Source organism: Populus trichocarpa, chromosome 14 (assembly GCF_000002775.5).
Source record: "Populus trichocarpa isolate Nisqually-1 chromosome 14, P.trichocarpa_v4.1, whole genome shotgun sequence".
Classification (NCBI taxonomy): Eukaryota; Viridiplantae; Streptophyta; class Magnoliopsida; order Malpighiales; family Salicaceae; genus Populus; species Populus trichocarpa.
The window spans coordinates 16,486,804-16,503,943 of record NC_037298.2 but is presented as its reverse complement, the minus strand read 5'-3'; the positions used below and the strand labels follow the sequence as shown (position 1 = coordinate 16,503,943).

Genomic DNA, 17,140 nt, shown 5'->3' with positions numbered 1-17,140 from the left:
GTTGGTTTTTTTTTCTTTGTTTTTTTTTTTAATTAATCTATTTGATTATCACACTTTTATGACACAAACTTACAGCCAGACCCACATCCAAGGCTATTAGGTCTGGTATTGCAATCAGACCCACTTAAACTTGGGTCATGCAAGTTTAATGTTATTATTAATATTATAAATATTACTCTTGGGTCAGGTGTTACAGCCAAACCCAAGACTCTTTTGTATAGTTTTGCAGAAAAACATAACACTTTTAGATCTTAGCTATTTTTTATTTTTTTTATGCAAAAAAAATTAACTAGCAGCATCGCACGGGTCATGTAACTAGTAAGTTCTAAACAAGCTCTAACTACATAGCTGAACTTGAGCAGTAGCAGACGACAGCATCAAGATGGCGACTTGCTCTGAATAAAAAGATGAAGGGAAACATTTGGTCTTTATGCATGCTGACATGTTTGATTTTGAAGACAAGAAACTAAAGACAGTACTGAGGATTTGTCTCTTCATGATGCGATGAAGGTTATCGGATGCCAAGATGGAATGGTCTTGGCTTCAAGAGGAAGCGGTCGATAAAAGAAAATGTCAGCTTGCTAAAGAAGATAAAAATAAATGGAGCCAACTCTCAATGTGCTAATAAATCTCTCTGTCTCTGCGTGTAATAAATGGAGCCAACTCTGGTATTGGTCATTTGATCAACCCTAGCGCTGTTGTTCCAGCTTTCTAGCACGAAATTGACAACACAACTCTGGTTTGCTTTTTCAAAATCATTCACTTGGAAAAAAAAAAAAAAAAAGCACATGAAACCCTCAATTCGGATGAAAATATCAATCAATCAAGATTGGCTGGCGATGGATATAAAACAGATTTCGAAAATACCAATTGATTAATATAGAACCTAAGAAAGTACGACTTGGGATACAAAATTGGGCTACAAGTAGTTTAATGGTAGAAAAATCACTTTACTCGTCCCTTACCATGCTTTCCTTCTGCGCGTATTGTTGTACATTGGACTGGAGGTCCCTAACTTACCCTTTGATGTTGTCATCCAAGATAATATTGCCACGCAACAGCAAGTGCAGCCATTAACAAGACTTTAAGTACTAATTTAGAATTTATCAAGGGTGATGATTCTGAAGGTGATTGGGAAGGCTCCTGTGATCTTCCTCTAAGCTTGGCTGACAGTCTGGACAGCAGTTCAGAAGGGCGACCAGTTTTTACAGCAGCAGCTGCAAATGGAGGAATGAAAGACAAAGGTCAGGAGCCGAGTACATGTGCAAGTCGAGCCAATAGAAAACTGTTATTCAAAGATAGTGTCCCTTTTTAGATATTGGAAATGATTAGCTCAAAACAAATGTCTCGGATCCACACATTTTAATGTGCGTTGATATCATCACATAATTAACATTTCAATTCAGCAATTTAAATTTTTTGTTGATTCACCAACATTTAGATTGTAATTATTGAATTAATTCAAGAGAGAGGGCCATCCATAGACCATATCTACAGACCATATTCCAGTGATCCTGCAACAACACAATTCAAGCCATGAAGTTACCTTTGCTTTTAAGAAGTCTTTCCTTCTCTCCAACCCGCTGCCAAAGTACATTGAGCAGCGATCCAAAATACAGAGCAAACACTGTGCACGTGATAGTGATGACATTGTATGGCATGCTAAAATCAGGAGTTGTCAAAGGTACAAGTAATACTTCAGTGTACGAGAGAACAGGACTGCTTTCCTGCATCACAAATCTACAATCAATCCAATAAACTTGGATTGTCCAATATGAAGCACATTGAGAATCTCGAATATCATATCACCTGAAATTTAGACAGCATGGGTGATTTTCTCTCAGAGTCGTTGCTAGGGAAATGCATACTTGCATGGAAGTTGGGAAAGCTTATTGCAGCTGATGGAATATCAAATCCTTGATTGGCATCTGGAGGGTATTCATCAATGTGCAAAAAACCCTGTTGACATATCATAGAGCAGTAGATAAGAAACACAATTCCAATGCAGTTTGGCTGTCTTAGAAACATCACAAGTCCTGTGCATGTGATCATTAATAACTGTATGTTTTTCCATTCTGCTAGACTATTCCTATCTTTCTCTATGCGTTAGGTGCAACAGAAAATCATCACTATAGCAAGATTCAGTACATTGGAACATTTAGATGACTTGATTCGACGCCCTATGTTCATTGAGAAAGCTACTATAATGTGCTTTTAGTATCCAGCAGATTAAATAAAAAAACAAAATGTCCATTCAAAGCATTGTCCATGTCCAGTAAATCAGGCAGAATCTGAGATTAAAAATAAACAAATCTTGCAGACAGGAAATTATAATCTATTTGCCCTTAGCCACTGTTTCCATGGTTTGGCTTCCCCGAGGATGTCATTGACCATTGTACATATTTATGACACTCGAATTCATTCACTAATCACTCTATAATTCCAAGTCAAACTTGAAAACATGAAGTGTTACGCATACCTTATCAAAATCTAATGTCAAAGCAGCTGATTTCACACCACAAGGAAGCTTCAGTACCATCTCCATCATACCAGGAGATATCTTGTCTTTGGAAGGAATGACATGTATCTTTTCCACAAAAGCTCCAACTGCCTTCAGTTGATCATCCACAAACAGCTGGAGAGAATGATAATATACCCTGATATACCAAGGGACAATTTGGAAAATATTAACATGCAACTCACATCCATCACTAGCACTATCAGCACCCGGGGAACTGTCATTCAAATCTGTAGATTTCAACAAGATAGCAATTGCACCTCTTTCATTCCCGCTTCCCATCAAAAATCTAATAGCATGTAATGGAGCTTGTTGACATGACCATATTACAGGAAATTTCCATGTCAGGCCTAGATCAAATGGTTTAGAGTTGCTGTACTTGTCAACTGAAAATTCATAAAGTAAAGAGGAGCCTATTCCATGCCTACTATTTTCTTCTTTAAGTACCCTGTCTGGATTAACTGACAATTCAAAGTTGGCTTCAACATCATACCCTTCAGAGCCAATATTTTTCTCCAGTTCAGAAACTAGGCCTCTCTCAAGCTGAAGATATACTTTACTAGACTTAGCAAGAGCACATCTCCCATTGACTTTCCTACCAAAAATTGAACTCAAAGACCAGCTTGGTTGAAGATACGATTCACTAATATGAGTCAAGCTAGTTCTTTGACTACTGGGATGAAGAACAACAGTAAGTGTTTGTTCTAGAACAATGCCATTCAACCCCTCAAGATCAGATGAATTTGAAGTCAAATGCAGTCGCTGAGAATGATAAAAACTTGTATAAATTGATGGCCTGTCCATTAAGGCAGAAAGCCCAGCATTATCTCGACAAGGAAGGAGCTTCAACCATGGAGTTAGGTTCTCAGTGCAAACAGCCTCACGGGGCAGCATGCCATACCTCAGACTGCCAGAGGCTTGCCTAAAGCTCCATTCAGGGGCTGAATACATGGTAGATGACTCGAGGAAATTAATTGAAGCACAGAAAAGACCTGAAAGGGTATGGGTTAAATTCTTCCAAGAAGCATCAACTTGCTCTTTAGGAACATCAAAGACAGCCCACAACTCAACTCCAGGAGGCTTAGCATTGTTGCTTGACATGGTGTCAAACCCACCCCAGCGTTCATAGTTCCACCGACCTTGTGTGAACGATAATTCCATTTCCTTGACCCGGAATTTCTCCACCTGTCCAGGTTAAACTTTCCACGATTTATACACACTACACTAGCTTCAATCCAGGAAGATATATATATTATTGACATAACATAAAGTCTACAATTGAAGGGAGCGGAGCAATTAGTTTAAGAAAAATAACACAGATTCAAATTTAACACTACAACTACTACTCCAAACATCAAGTTTCAAACTCTTCCTTTACCTTTTTTAAAAAAAAAAAAAAATTGTGGGAAGTGAGTCAAACAAAACTATTACCATCTGAGAAATGGCTTTAGGGAAGAGATGATGGTGGCGGCGGCCATTGGAATTGCAAGGAGGAGCTCTAGTTTCAAAGTGGAAATGAGCCAACACTTTCCGATCAGGCAACGGCTTCAACAACAATTCCTCTTGGAACTCTTCTTTATCTACTGCCGATCCAGAGGCTTTTGTTGAAGATAACAGTAAAAAGAGTAAGAAAGCCCATCTTGGTGGAAGTTCCATTGATTCAGTAAGAGAGGGTGGTGACTCAGTGGGTCAGTGTTGTGAGATGGAAACAATCCGCAGTTCGAGAGTTGAGAGACCACACCAACCTACGCTCCCCTTTCTATTTGAATCTTGATTCCGACTCGCTGCGTTCAGCTTATGGTCTTCCTTCTGGTTCTCTGGCACAAAATCCTACTGATAGGCATTGTTGCCGACCGACTCGGGGAAAGACCTGAAAAAAGAGCCAGATCGTTGGATCAGTGAGATAACCCTTGGATGATGTTTGATAGAAAAACATTATTTTTAATATAGTAAATTAAAACAATTTAAAAATATTAAAAACAAATTAATTTTAAAAACATCAAATATTTGAAAAAATACTATTTAAAACACACGATACCAAAACACCTTTTGGGCCAATTATTTTTAGTATTGTTTATCATGTTTTTCTCCTTACTTGTCTTCGCTTGAATGAATTTAAATTGGGTTTAATATGGATAACTTGATTATTTAAAATATAATCAAGTTAAATAGCTTATTTAGTTTAACTATAAAGTTTTTTAAAAGTAATTAAAAATATCATATCAATTATACAGTAAAATATAGTTACACTTAAAGATATATTAATTTTTCGAGATGAAAAGATATTTATTTCATTAAAAACATAAAAATGATTTAAAAAATATTAATAAAAAAAATACTACTACTAAATATGAATTTGAATTGTATAGCATTTCTATTTGCTTTGAAAAAAAATTTCCATTAGTTATTTTTTTTTTTATTATTATTTAAAAGAAATTGTGTATCATTTAAAGTATTCATAAAATTTATATTTACTTAAAAAAACTCTTACGAGATATTTTAAATCTTGTTTTTTTTTTACCTAAATCATTTATAAAATTATGTTTTTATCAATGAAAAGAAGATGTTTTCAAATAATTTATTTTATTTTTTCCTAAAAAATCATAAATTAAGTTACATATTTAAGAGTAATTTTAATTCAAATAGCATAGTAATAAATTAATAAATAATTAGATAATTTTAGTGACAACACAATATAACCACTTATAATCAAACTGTTTAATACAAGTAAATTACGCGTGCTATGCAACATAGAATTTCAAATTAATTTTTAATATAATAAAATATATATGTTAACATATTTTTTGTCATCATAAGAAATCTTAATTGAGAATTGAAAAGCTAATATCTAGATTTAATAAAATAAATTAAAAATTATATGAACTAATAAATTATAAAAAAAAAATTATTAATGTTAATTAAAGATCCATGAACTTCTATATCCTTATTTCTAACAAGCAAACACATTATAATCACCTTAAAAATTCAAAATCAAATCATATAAAAAAAATCTTTTAAGCTATGGTTTACATTTTCCAGTAACATTGATTATGGAAACAACCTCCATTGGGTTTATTTCTCAATTTCAAATTAATAGACATCAAAATAGAAATTATCGATGGTCAAAAGCTTTTTTTCTTCTCTAGATTTTCTATGACTTTCTCTCTCCTCTCTCCATATTTAAGAACTAAAATGTAAAAAATTTAAGTTTAGGACCTAAACAAAAAATCTAAAAACATGAGAGATTGAATGTAAAAAAATTAAAATTAAGGGACTGAAATGTAGATTTACCCGCCTCTTATTAATAATATCTAAATGGTGTGGGGGAATCATTGTTCCCCCACACCTAAATCACTGTGGATTACAACAGTAATCCACAGTGTTTTTTCATCCTTTTTTTTTGCATTTTTTCATTTTTTTTCCAACTTTGCTTTTTTCTTTTCTTTTTTTTCCCATTTATTTTTTTTAAAAAAAAATTATCTTTGTTGATTTTACTTTTTAAATATTGAGCTGGTTAAAAATTCTACTTTGTAATTTTTTTCCTTTAAAATACTTTGGATTGCTACGGTGTTTTCCCACATAGTTTTTCTATTTTATTTTTTTATTTTTCAAAATTATATTTGTCGATTTTTTTTATATTAAGCTAATTGAAAATTTAGTTTTGTAATTTTTTTCTTTAAAACATTGTTTATTGCTACAGTGTTTCTCCGCATGGTTTTTTTTTGTTTTTGTTTTTTTTAATTTTCTCCGAAATTATCTTTTTTTATTTTATTTTTTAATATTGAACTGATTAAAAATTACAGTTACAATATGTGAGGAAAGCACTATAACTTTCCTCGTGATTGTGCATCAAAAGTATCATTAAGTCTCTTATTTTACATATGTATTTATTGTTTTTATTTGGGTTTTTTATAATAATTGATGTGCTTTTTAGTAATGAAGTTTCTTTTAATGTTTCGATAGGTTTTTGGAGCTTAAATGAATTATTTCAGAAAATTCAACGTCGGAATTCAGAACAAAGAATTGAAGAGAAATTTAGTTGAAGATTGAAGAAAATCTTGGTTCAAATAAGTGCTCCAAATTTGCTCCAAAAATCAATTCTATTCCAATTCTAGAAAAGAATATCATATGATCTATTTCAAGCCCAAACTTGCCTTATGTTGTGTGCAAACTTCAACCATCAAACACTTAAGGTTTTAATGTCAATCTTAGCCCAAATAATAGGTACATTTGTATCCTTATTTGATGCTTAAATTCAGCCCCAAATCAGCCCCCAAATCAGCCTCCAAATCAGCCCAAGCACAATCCATGATCTTACATGTCCACACAACAAATAACATTTGATTTATTTTGGATAATTCATTGATCCAAGAGGGCAAGCACATGGATGGAAAGCTGGAGGGGACATTGTCACATTATTTTGGGTCAAAAAGAAGAAAGAGACAGCTCACAAAGGAGGAAGAAAAACGTGCACCAAAGTTTTCTCCAAACTGGCCTGATTTGATTTTCCAGAACACCTTTCGGTGTTTTGCCCATAACTTTTGAGTCAGATGTCCAAATGAGCTGTTCTTTAATGATCTGGAAAGCTAACAGAATGGTCTATAAATATGTATCTAATAGCCATCTTCAGAGGAGGCTTCTAAGAGGGTCGAATTGCTGTCCAAAGTTAGAGTCAGATTTGTGTCCGAATATTTACTGAAATTGTGTTGTATTTTTCTTTATAGATTTCGGTTCTTTAGCTTGTAAAACTTATTATTTCAGTGTGATTCAAGTTATTTCATGTTTATTGAAGTGTTCTTATATATAATCATGGTTGGCTAATATCCTTCTTGGATCCAAATCAAGGATGATGGTGATTGAGGTGAGTTCTTTAAGATATGAATGAATCTTAATGTTTATCTTCTTATTTTCTTCATGAATGTTTTATTATTGCAAAGAAATTTTAGAAATCATTTAGGTAATGTTATAATCTTGAATTTTTATGCACAAACCTTAGTTTTGGTATAGAGATTGCTTGATTCAATGTCTTACTTAATATGAAAGTACTTGTTCATTCTTAAGCAATAATCAATCTTCATCTTTTTAAACTTCATTGTAATATCTTCCGATCTAATATCACCATCGTTGATATTAGGTTGAGTTATCTTATATATGTTGAAGGAATCACCAATACATCACCATTAGAATTGATTTGGACCAAGACTTACTTTTTCTTGTCATTTAAAATCTATTTACACTTTTTCATCTTTAAAAACAAATCCATCAATCATTTTCAACCAAGTTATTGTTAATTTAATTTCTCTTGAGTTTTTTTGTTACCTAGCTTAATTTTCAGATCTAGCTCTCTGTGGATATGACCTCGATCTTACCGAGTTAATTGCTACATCGCACACTCGTGCACTTGCGAGTTAAAACAAGCCGAACATAAAAAGCGGTCAAGCACCTCGCAAATTACTGTGGATTGCTACAGTGTTTTTTCTCATATGGTTTTTTTCTGTTTTGTTATGTTTTTCCCTAAAATTGTCTTTGTCAATTTTATTTTTTAAATATTAAGCTGGTTAAGAATTGCAATTACAAGTAAATAGAAGTTTTTCCTCACAAAAAACTATGGATTGATACAATTATTCCTCACATGGTTTTTTTCCAGTTTCTTTTGTGTTTTTTTTTTGTAATATTTTTTTCCAAAATTATCTTCGTCGATTTTATTTTTTTTAATATTGAGTTGGTTAGAATTTAACTTTGTAATAAAACTTAATCATGTGGGGAAAGCACTGTAGCTTTCCTCACAAAACATTGTTGAAAATTTCAATTACAAGTTATTACAAATAAGGTTAAATCATGTGGGGAAGCACTGTAACTTTCAACATGATTTTTTTTCCCTTTTTCTGTGTTTTTTTTTTCTAAAATTATCTCTGTCGATTTGATTTTTTTAATATTTAGCTGATTAAGAATTTAGCTTTATAATTTTTTTTAAAAACACTGTGAATTATTGCAGTGTTTTCCCATATGATTTTTTTATTATTTTTTTCAAAATTATCTTTGTCCATTTTTTTTTAATATTAAGTTGGTTAAGAATTATAATTACAATAAAGCTAAATCATATGAGGAAAGCGTTGTAGTTTTTCTCACAAAACATTATGGATTGCTACAGTATTTCTCTAAATGGTTTTTTATTTTATTTTATTGGGGAAAGCACTGTAGTTTTCCTCACAAAACATTGTTAATTGCTACAACGTTTTTCCTCATGGGTTTTTTTCTTCCAAAATTATCTTTGTTTGTTTTTTTTTTAATATTAAGTTGGTAGAGAATTTAGCTTTGTAATTTTTTTTGCTTTTTATTAACAGAAAAGCTAAATCATGTGGTGAAAGCACTGTATCTTTCATCCCAAAACACTATGGATTGCTACAAATCATTTTGTTCAGTCTCTAAGTTTTGATCACCAACACAACTTTTTTTTCCGTCATGAAATATTGGCTCCATCATACCTTTAGTTTCTATTACTTATCTAGCGCTGGTTCACAATTATAACATTATTAAATATATTTGTTTTATAAGCTCGCGGCAACGCGCGGACATACATCTCGTATGCATTATAACATGCTACTCAGAGAGAATGAGAAAATATAGGACAAAAACATAATAACTTTTAAGGTTTAAATTGAAAGAAAATAAAAATCAATGACCATAAGGAACCCAAAAGCACCTAATAGTGTTTTACACAGCAAAACACAAGTTTATTTTTAATTGTTAATGTGAATATTTAGTTTTACAGTATACAGCAATCACAACTTAACTCCACAACCATGTAGCAAGAGCCAAAACAAAACAAACTTTTTACATTCTTATGACAAATATAAATGAATTTGTATTACCATTTCATTTTTTTGAAAAAGGTAATTTATATATAATAAATCACACATCTTCTAATAAATTAATATTTTTATGGAAGACTTTATTGAAAAATTGACTAAAGTTTAAAATTGATAAACCAGCAATATCAAAAGCATTTAACTACCATACTAAAAAAGAAAAATTTAGGTTTCCATGTTCTGTTGTTCATACATGAACAATAAAGAAGATAACATTTTTTATTAAAAAAAATCTATCTGCTTCTTTTTTTCTTTTTATTGAGTATTTTTTTTTGTTTTTTTTTAATTTCTTCTTTCAATATTTTGTTAATCTTAAATTGATCGTCATAATTTATTTTGGTTTTTTTCGACAAAATTATCGCGGTCTTAAACAAATGTTTAGGCATTTTGTTGGTGCTCAATTTTGTAAATGTTTATTTTTGTTATCATATCATTAAATAAAAAAAATCAGAAAAAAAATTTTAAACCTAGTGGAGTTCATGATTCAGGTTGCGAGTTTGATGGGTTAAGCCATGAAACCTAGGTCGATCTATTATGTCATCGTTTCAATATTCAAAAAAGAAGTTGTCATCTTGATTTTTTTTTATGTCAAACCATATTTTTGCCGGTCATTCAAGTTATTTTTTGATCCGCCATGTTGACTAGGTCACATAGGGCAACTACCATGCTTGTTAATTTTAAACTCGGGTTAGAGAAGGAGTCGGATGAGGAGGTTTTAAAGTTGACCCATTGAGTCTAGTTTAATAACAATGCCAAATAGTTTTTTTTTAATTCATCTTTTAGTTTTTTTTTCTTTTTATTGAATCCTTTTGGATTTTTTTTTAACATCCTTCAACATTTGTTGATTTTAAATTGATCTTCATAATTTATCTTAGTTTTCTTTTTTATGAGGTTATAGTAGTCTCAAACAAATATCTTAGCATTTGGTTAGCGCTCAATTTCGTTAGCGTTTATTTTTGTTCAAGGTAAAAAAATAGTTTATTTTTGTTCAAGGTAAAAAAATAGTTTATTTTTGTTCAAGGTAAAAAAATAGTTTTTTTTTTAAATAAAGTTGTAAAGCCTAGTGGAGTCTATAACTTGGATCACGAGTTTCAGGAGTTAAGCCGTGAATCCCGGATCAATCTAATATATCATTGTTTCAATATTAAAAAAAATATAATATAATCTCTTAATATTTTGCTTCCAGTAGAAGATTATCATGCAAAGCATTAGGCCCTTTGACTTCCTATTCATCTCAAATGCAAGTTTTTTTTAAAAAAATTATGATAATCTCTCAATATTTTGTACGTGTGACTAAAGGAAAAAATATTAATTAGTGTGAAAATATCATGTTAAAAATCAATTAAAAATAAAAAAAAATAAAATTTTATTTTCATTAAATATTCATGAGCATAATTTTATTTTCTTTTACATATTAGGAATCTAATAATTAAAAAACAATTGTTGACATCCCTATAAAAATCTATATTATTATGGGAAAATCATGGAAAAATTAAATAACAATTTAAATATCATGTTAAATATTTTGTTTATAGTGCATTATCATCAAAATCTAAAAAAACCAATTTTTAATTGATTTGAACCTACAATTAGCCTAAAGTAAACCGGTTGACCCGTCGGGTCAAACCGAAACTCGGGTGACCCGGCAAAACCCAATAGAGACTTTTTTTTTTCAAATGTGTTTTTTCTCCTACCCAGAGACCCCTCTTTTTTCATATTTTTCAGTTGGTTATTAACTCATTTCAAAGTTCACTATATAAATACTAAAAGAATGTTTTATTTTTTCAATGTGTGATTTGAAACCTTTTAGTATATATACTCTATGTTCACAAGAAAAAAAAATTATGTTTTTTAAATGTGGGATAAAAAATCTTTTTGGTTTAAATACTTCAACTTAAAAAAATAAGATAGTATGTTTTCAATGTGGGATAAAAAACATTTTGAAATAATCTTTTAAACTTAATTATTTACAACATCTATAGTCTATATCCATATGGATTGTTTCTTAATTTTTTCATATAAAATATTAAAACCTAAAAAAAAAAATTTCTCTAGGTTGACTCGAGTCAACCCGTGTAACCTGAGACCCGGCCCCTTGACCGGGTCAACCCCCAGGCTGGGTTTGATAACTATGGTTGCCATGAAAATATAACTTTAAAGAATGCAATTGAAAAGAAATAAAGTAACGTGACCCAAGGTTGTTAAAATCGCGATTTGACTCCTAAAATCGTACGATTTTACGAGTCAATATATACTTAATGTGCTAAATCATTCTAAAAACTCGAAAATGGATGAAATCGGGTTGAAATCAAGTAAAATTGCTAAAATCGGGTGAAATAGCGTAAAATCATGATTTCACCACCGATTTAACGCTTTCAGCAAAGAACATAATTTATCTTTACTGTTTCCTCCAGCTCCAGGTATCCAGTGACTATTGGCCTATTGCTATTACAGAACAAAAGCAAAATCACGTAACACTTTCTTTCTTTCATCAACTTTCACACACACACAGAATAAAATCAAAATCCCTAAGTTTCTAAATCCTTAGTCTCCTTCTCTCAGCCGTCCAACAATCAACCACCGGTCCACCACCAATAGCCCTCTTCTTTTTATTTTTCCATCATCGACGGCGTCCTTTTCACTAGCCACCATGAGATCCAGAGTTCAGACGACAACAACAGCGGCATCTCTTCAATCTCCACTAGCTATCGTAAGTTATTCTCTGTCCAAATGGGTTGAATGGTTCTCTCTTCTCTGTTGCTAAATACTAGGGGGTGCTGTTTTTTCCCTATTTATCTCCTTGTCGGTGCACAATGCACGCAAATAAACTAAAATAACATTAATTATTTCTTACTTTATTTTTAAGGTTTCTAATATTAGTTTGCTTGGATTCGCAGGCTCCAAGTTTGATTGGATTTATGATTGATTTTCTATGGTTTCAATATTGATCTGCACAGATCAGAGGTAAGAACCTATATTTGTTTTTTTATTCGTGATTTAAAGTTGTCTAATTTGGTGCTTTAATCTTTGTGTCACTGTTATTAAGGTAGTTTTGTTGGTCTTAATTAAGTTCATTCGAAGTGGGTTTACAGTTTCACTTTTATTATTACTCAGAATTTTGGTTCATTTTGAGTCTATGTAAAGGGAGACCTTTTTTTTAGCAGTGTTTGCTAACTGTTTGTTAATGTTTGAGTACTTTTAATGAGCTTTTTTTATTTTGATATGTAACTTTAAGCAAATTTGACTCATGAGATGCCGATGAACTGCTAATTTGCTGATTTACATCTTAATAAAATTGGATTCCTACGTGTAGTTTAGAAAGAAAATGTCTTTATAAGTGTAGGAGTGTTTGCAATCCTAGATGTTGATTAATGACTCTAATCTGTGAAGGTCACTAAGGTTGTTTGAGACATATTGAAAAAAAATGTTTTGAATTTGAATGTTATATAGATGGCAGAAAACTGGGTTCATAGTAGATCTTGTGTTCTATCTCGTGAAAGTGTAACTGGGTTCATAGTAGATCTGTGTTTTATCCTGTTAAGGTGCAAGTGGGAATTATACAGGTATTATAGTTTTATTTCAATTTATCTTGACTAATTTATCTTTTCTTTTTTCTGTAATTTTAATTTGGTTGTGTGAAAATGGTTTTCTTATGGATTTTATGTTTGAATGATATATGCATGATTGCGAGTTCTCTTGATTAATTTTATGACTATTTTCACCTTGATGGTTTGACTTGTTTATTTTCCAGAATGGTTTTCTAGGACTCTAGGGTGAAAGAGTTAATTGTATTGAACACTACAAACAACAAATAAAGCATTTGGAGAAAAACATAAGTCATGAGTTCTATTTTGTGTTTTGGATTCAGTGTTTTACTTCTCAAAATTGTTAACTAGGTTACTGATTTTAATTAGTTTTTGAATTCAGTATTATGGTACTTCTTTTTAGATAGCTCAGATGGGATGTTTAATATCTAGATGCATTATTGTTCTAACACATGTATTATGGTACTTCTTTTTTAACAAAAATTTAATTACAATCATAAAATGTTTGGATTGATTACAGGGCTGATTTGAGTTGATTCTTGAATTGTTAAACTTATGGCATCTAGAAAAAATTCTTCTGGTAATAGGCTTGATGTGGGATGGCAACATGGTATAGATATTGATAAGAGTTCTAGAAAAGTTCAGTGCAAGTATTGTCAAAAAATTATCAGTGGAGGTATTTTTCATTTCAAACAGCATTTGGCTTGCACTCGTAAGGATGTTGAGCCATGTCAGCAAGTACCGGAAAATGTTAAGCATATGATTTTGGGTGTTTTGGTGAAAAATCTAGAAGCAACTGAAAAGAAAAGAAAGGCCCATCAATATAGTGGAAATGATGATGATGATGAAATAAAAGAAATTAGCTCCAACGACAAAGGAAAGAGAGTAGCTAGTGGGAGTGGAAGTACACAAACAACCCTAAATCAATTGCTAAAAAAAGATATTAGAGAAGAAGCATGTCGACAAATTGCAAGGTTTTTCTACACTAGTGCAATTCCATTTAATTGTGCAAAAAACCCTGAGTTTATTAAGGCACTTGAATTGGTTGCAAAGCATGGGCCAGGTTTCAAGCCTCCATCCCACCATGATATTATTGAGAAGTATTTAAAGCAAGAAGTGGATCAAACAATGAAATTGCTTGAGGAGTACAAGCTAGAATGGGAAAAAAACAGGTTGTTCAATAATGTGTGATGGATGGACAAATAAAAAAAGACGTTGTATTTGTAACTTTTTGGTTAATAGTCCTAAAGGGACATTTTTTTTTTATCATCGATGGATACTTCTAATATGTCCATCTCCTTGTCGGTGCACAATGCACACAAATAAACTAAAATAACATTAATTATTTCTTACTCTATTTTTAAGGTTTCTAATATTAGTTTGATTGGATTCGCAGGCTCCAAGTTTGATTGGATTCATGATTTATTTTCTCTGGTTTCAATATTGATCTGCACAGATCAGAGGTAAGAACCTATATTTGTTTTTTTATTCATGATTTAAAGTTGTCTAATTTGGTGCTTTAATCTTTGCGTGACTGTTGTTCAGGTAGTTTTGTTGGTCTTAATTAAGTTCATTCGAAGTGGGTTTACAATTTCACTTTTTATCATTACTTGGAATTTTGGTTCATTTTGAGTCTATGTAAAGGGAGACCATTTTTTTAGCAGTGTTTGCTAACTGTTTGTTAATGCTTGAGTACATTTTAATGAGTTTTTTTTTATTTTGATATGTAACTTTAAGCAAATTTGACTCATGAGATGCCGATGAACTGCTAATTTGCTGGTTTACATCTTAATAAAATTGGATTCCTACGTGTAGTTTAGAAGGAAATGTCTTTATAAGTGTAGGAGTGTTTGCAATCCTAGATGTTGATTAATTACTCTAATATGTGAAGGCCATTGAGGTTGTTTGAGACACATTGTAAATCCCGAGAAAATAAAGGCTGGATTAAATTAAAGAAAATAAACTAAACTAAAAAGAAGTGGGGGCAAAACGAATACACTTAAAGAAAATGAGGCCTAAATGCAAATAAGAATAATTATAGAGCATAAATACTCCTCTTCTCACCAAAAACAAATCTGCAGCTATCGTGAAGAAAAAAAAAACGGAGTTTTTGTGTCCATTTTTACAGATCAAGAGAGAAACACCAAATTTTCAAGAATCCATCCAAGATTAAGGGTTATAGGTAGAATAAACACTAGTGGGCAAGGGATTAATAAGAAAAATTGAACAAGAAGAAAAGAGGGGAGGGCCGGCTATCATTAGAAAGAAAAGGAGGGATCGAAACCTTGATTCGTACTGGGTGAGGTATTTCAAACATGGTCTTATGAGTCGTTTTAAAGTCGATTATGAATTGATGTCTGGATGTTAAATTATAGATTTGAGTTCTATAACTCTAGATATAGTTAAAAATATGAGGAGATGTCAGACGGTAACAGTTTAAAAACGAGACAGTAACAATCCAAATGTTTGTTGATGAGCAATTTTGACTGTCTTAGAGGCAGAACTGGGTTCTCCTTCCTTCAGAGAACTTGTAGCCTCATGTATTAGCTTTCCGACGAGACCAATCTCGCTTGAAACATAGTTCTATAACTCTAGATATAGTTAAAAATCTGAGAAGAGGTCGGATAGTAATAGTTCAATGTCTAGACAGTGACAGTTCGGGATTTAAACAGAAACAGTTCAAATATAAAGAAAGGAATGATAACTGTGGTTGGACAAACAATCACAATATTAATGGGTGAAATTAGAAAAATGTAAAATATTAAGAAATGACTGAAAGAAAGACTTATTGCTTATTGATATGGTTATTATAAAACATATCCTTGAGTGAGGAAAATTTATGAGATGAACCTGTGATTTGCAGGAGGGACCACATGCATGGTGCAACAGCAGCAGCAAGGGAGCACGAGTAGAGCTTCTATTGCAGGTAGGTGAATCACACCTATATCTTCTAGTTAAATTGTATGATTTAATATATATTACCGATGTGAAATGTGAATTACTAAATGTATGTGTATTCAAGGGGAAAAGTTGTTATGTGAATTGCCAAGTGATGAAATTATCACTGACAAATAAAATATGAGAAGTGTGATTTGAGGCGTAAACTAACATACATTTAGTGTATGTTAGGATTTCCGGGTAAGGGGATCGCCATGTTTGGACTAACATACATTTAGTGTATGTTAGGATCCCATATAAGGGGATCAAACATGTATTAACTAGCTTACATTTAGTATATGTTAGGATCCCGGGTAAGGGGATCACCATGTATTTCCTAGCATACATTTAGTGTATATTAGGATCCCGGGTAAGGGGATGACCTTGCATCGACTCCTACGGGGTGGTGATGATGATACTAGTGAAATTGGTATCGGTAATGTGTTAAACAAAAATAATCATGTTTGATCTTATAAAGTCTGGAATGGAGGTTAATAGTGGAAGAGGGAGCGGTTATTAATAGTTGAATAAGGAAGAGATTCTAATGAAAACTAGAAGGGAGAAGTGAACAAAATATGAATGCATGTATTGAAATTGTTAGATATTCGTGTTGTTATATTTATGTGATATTCACCTTTCAGTAATATGTATTTTGTTTCAGGATCATCGCATGCACAACAGGAGTAGATCCTAGCTTATGTTCCCTTATAATTTAGGTTCTAGAAAGTGTACCCTTGTATTTTGTAAACATGAAAATGTTTGTATAACTTAATTTGTATAATTAATGTTTAAACTTGATTGAATGAACTTAACTCTGCAGTTCATATAACCATATTTCATGTCTATGTATTTATATTTTTTTTATCCATCCATAATGATATTTTGTTATATAATGTATATCATAAATATTGTGGTTGATAGGTGTGAGAATATTTGTGGAATTGAAACCCAGGATGATTGGGTCGGGATTAAGTTATGAGATGCGAGTTATTAGAAGTGTAAACAGGTTAGATGTCGATAACTTGTGATCTTCCGATATAGGGAGGACTCCGTTGAAATTTCGGTAGATTTTAATACGAAAACCATGAATATATATATATATATACTCTGTTTTTCGGTTGACATGAGATTGTTGTTTTTATCCCGGAATGGGGGATGTTACACACAATTAAAAAAATGTTTTGAATTTGAATGTTATATAGATAGCAGAAAACTGGGTTCATAGTAGATCTTGTGTCTATCTCGTGAAAGTGTAACTGGGTTCATAGTAG

General features: G+C 31.7%; 1 protein-coding gene across 1 annotated transcript; it reads right to left on the bottom strand.

Annotated features, from left to right (window-relative positions):
- Nucleotides 1-855: 855 nt before the first annotated feature.
- Nucleotides 856-4,443, bottom strand: LOC7463427 (uncharacterized). Its single transcript, XM_002320561.4, has 5 exons — nt 3,950-4,443; nt 2,480-3,703; nt 1,810-1,959; nt 1,547-1,727; nt 856-1,217 (listed from the first exon to the last, which is right to left on the bottom strand). The coding sequence occupies exons 1-5, from the start codon at nt 4,172-4,174 to the stop codon at nt 1,033-1,035; spliced, it is 1,965 nt and encodes a 654-aa protein (XP_002320597.4). The 5' UTR covers nt 4,175-4,443; the 3' UTR covers nt 856-1,032.
- Between the last annotated feature and the right edge of the window lie 12,697 nt (nt 4,444-17,140).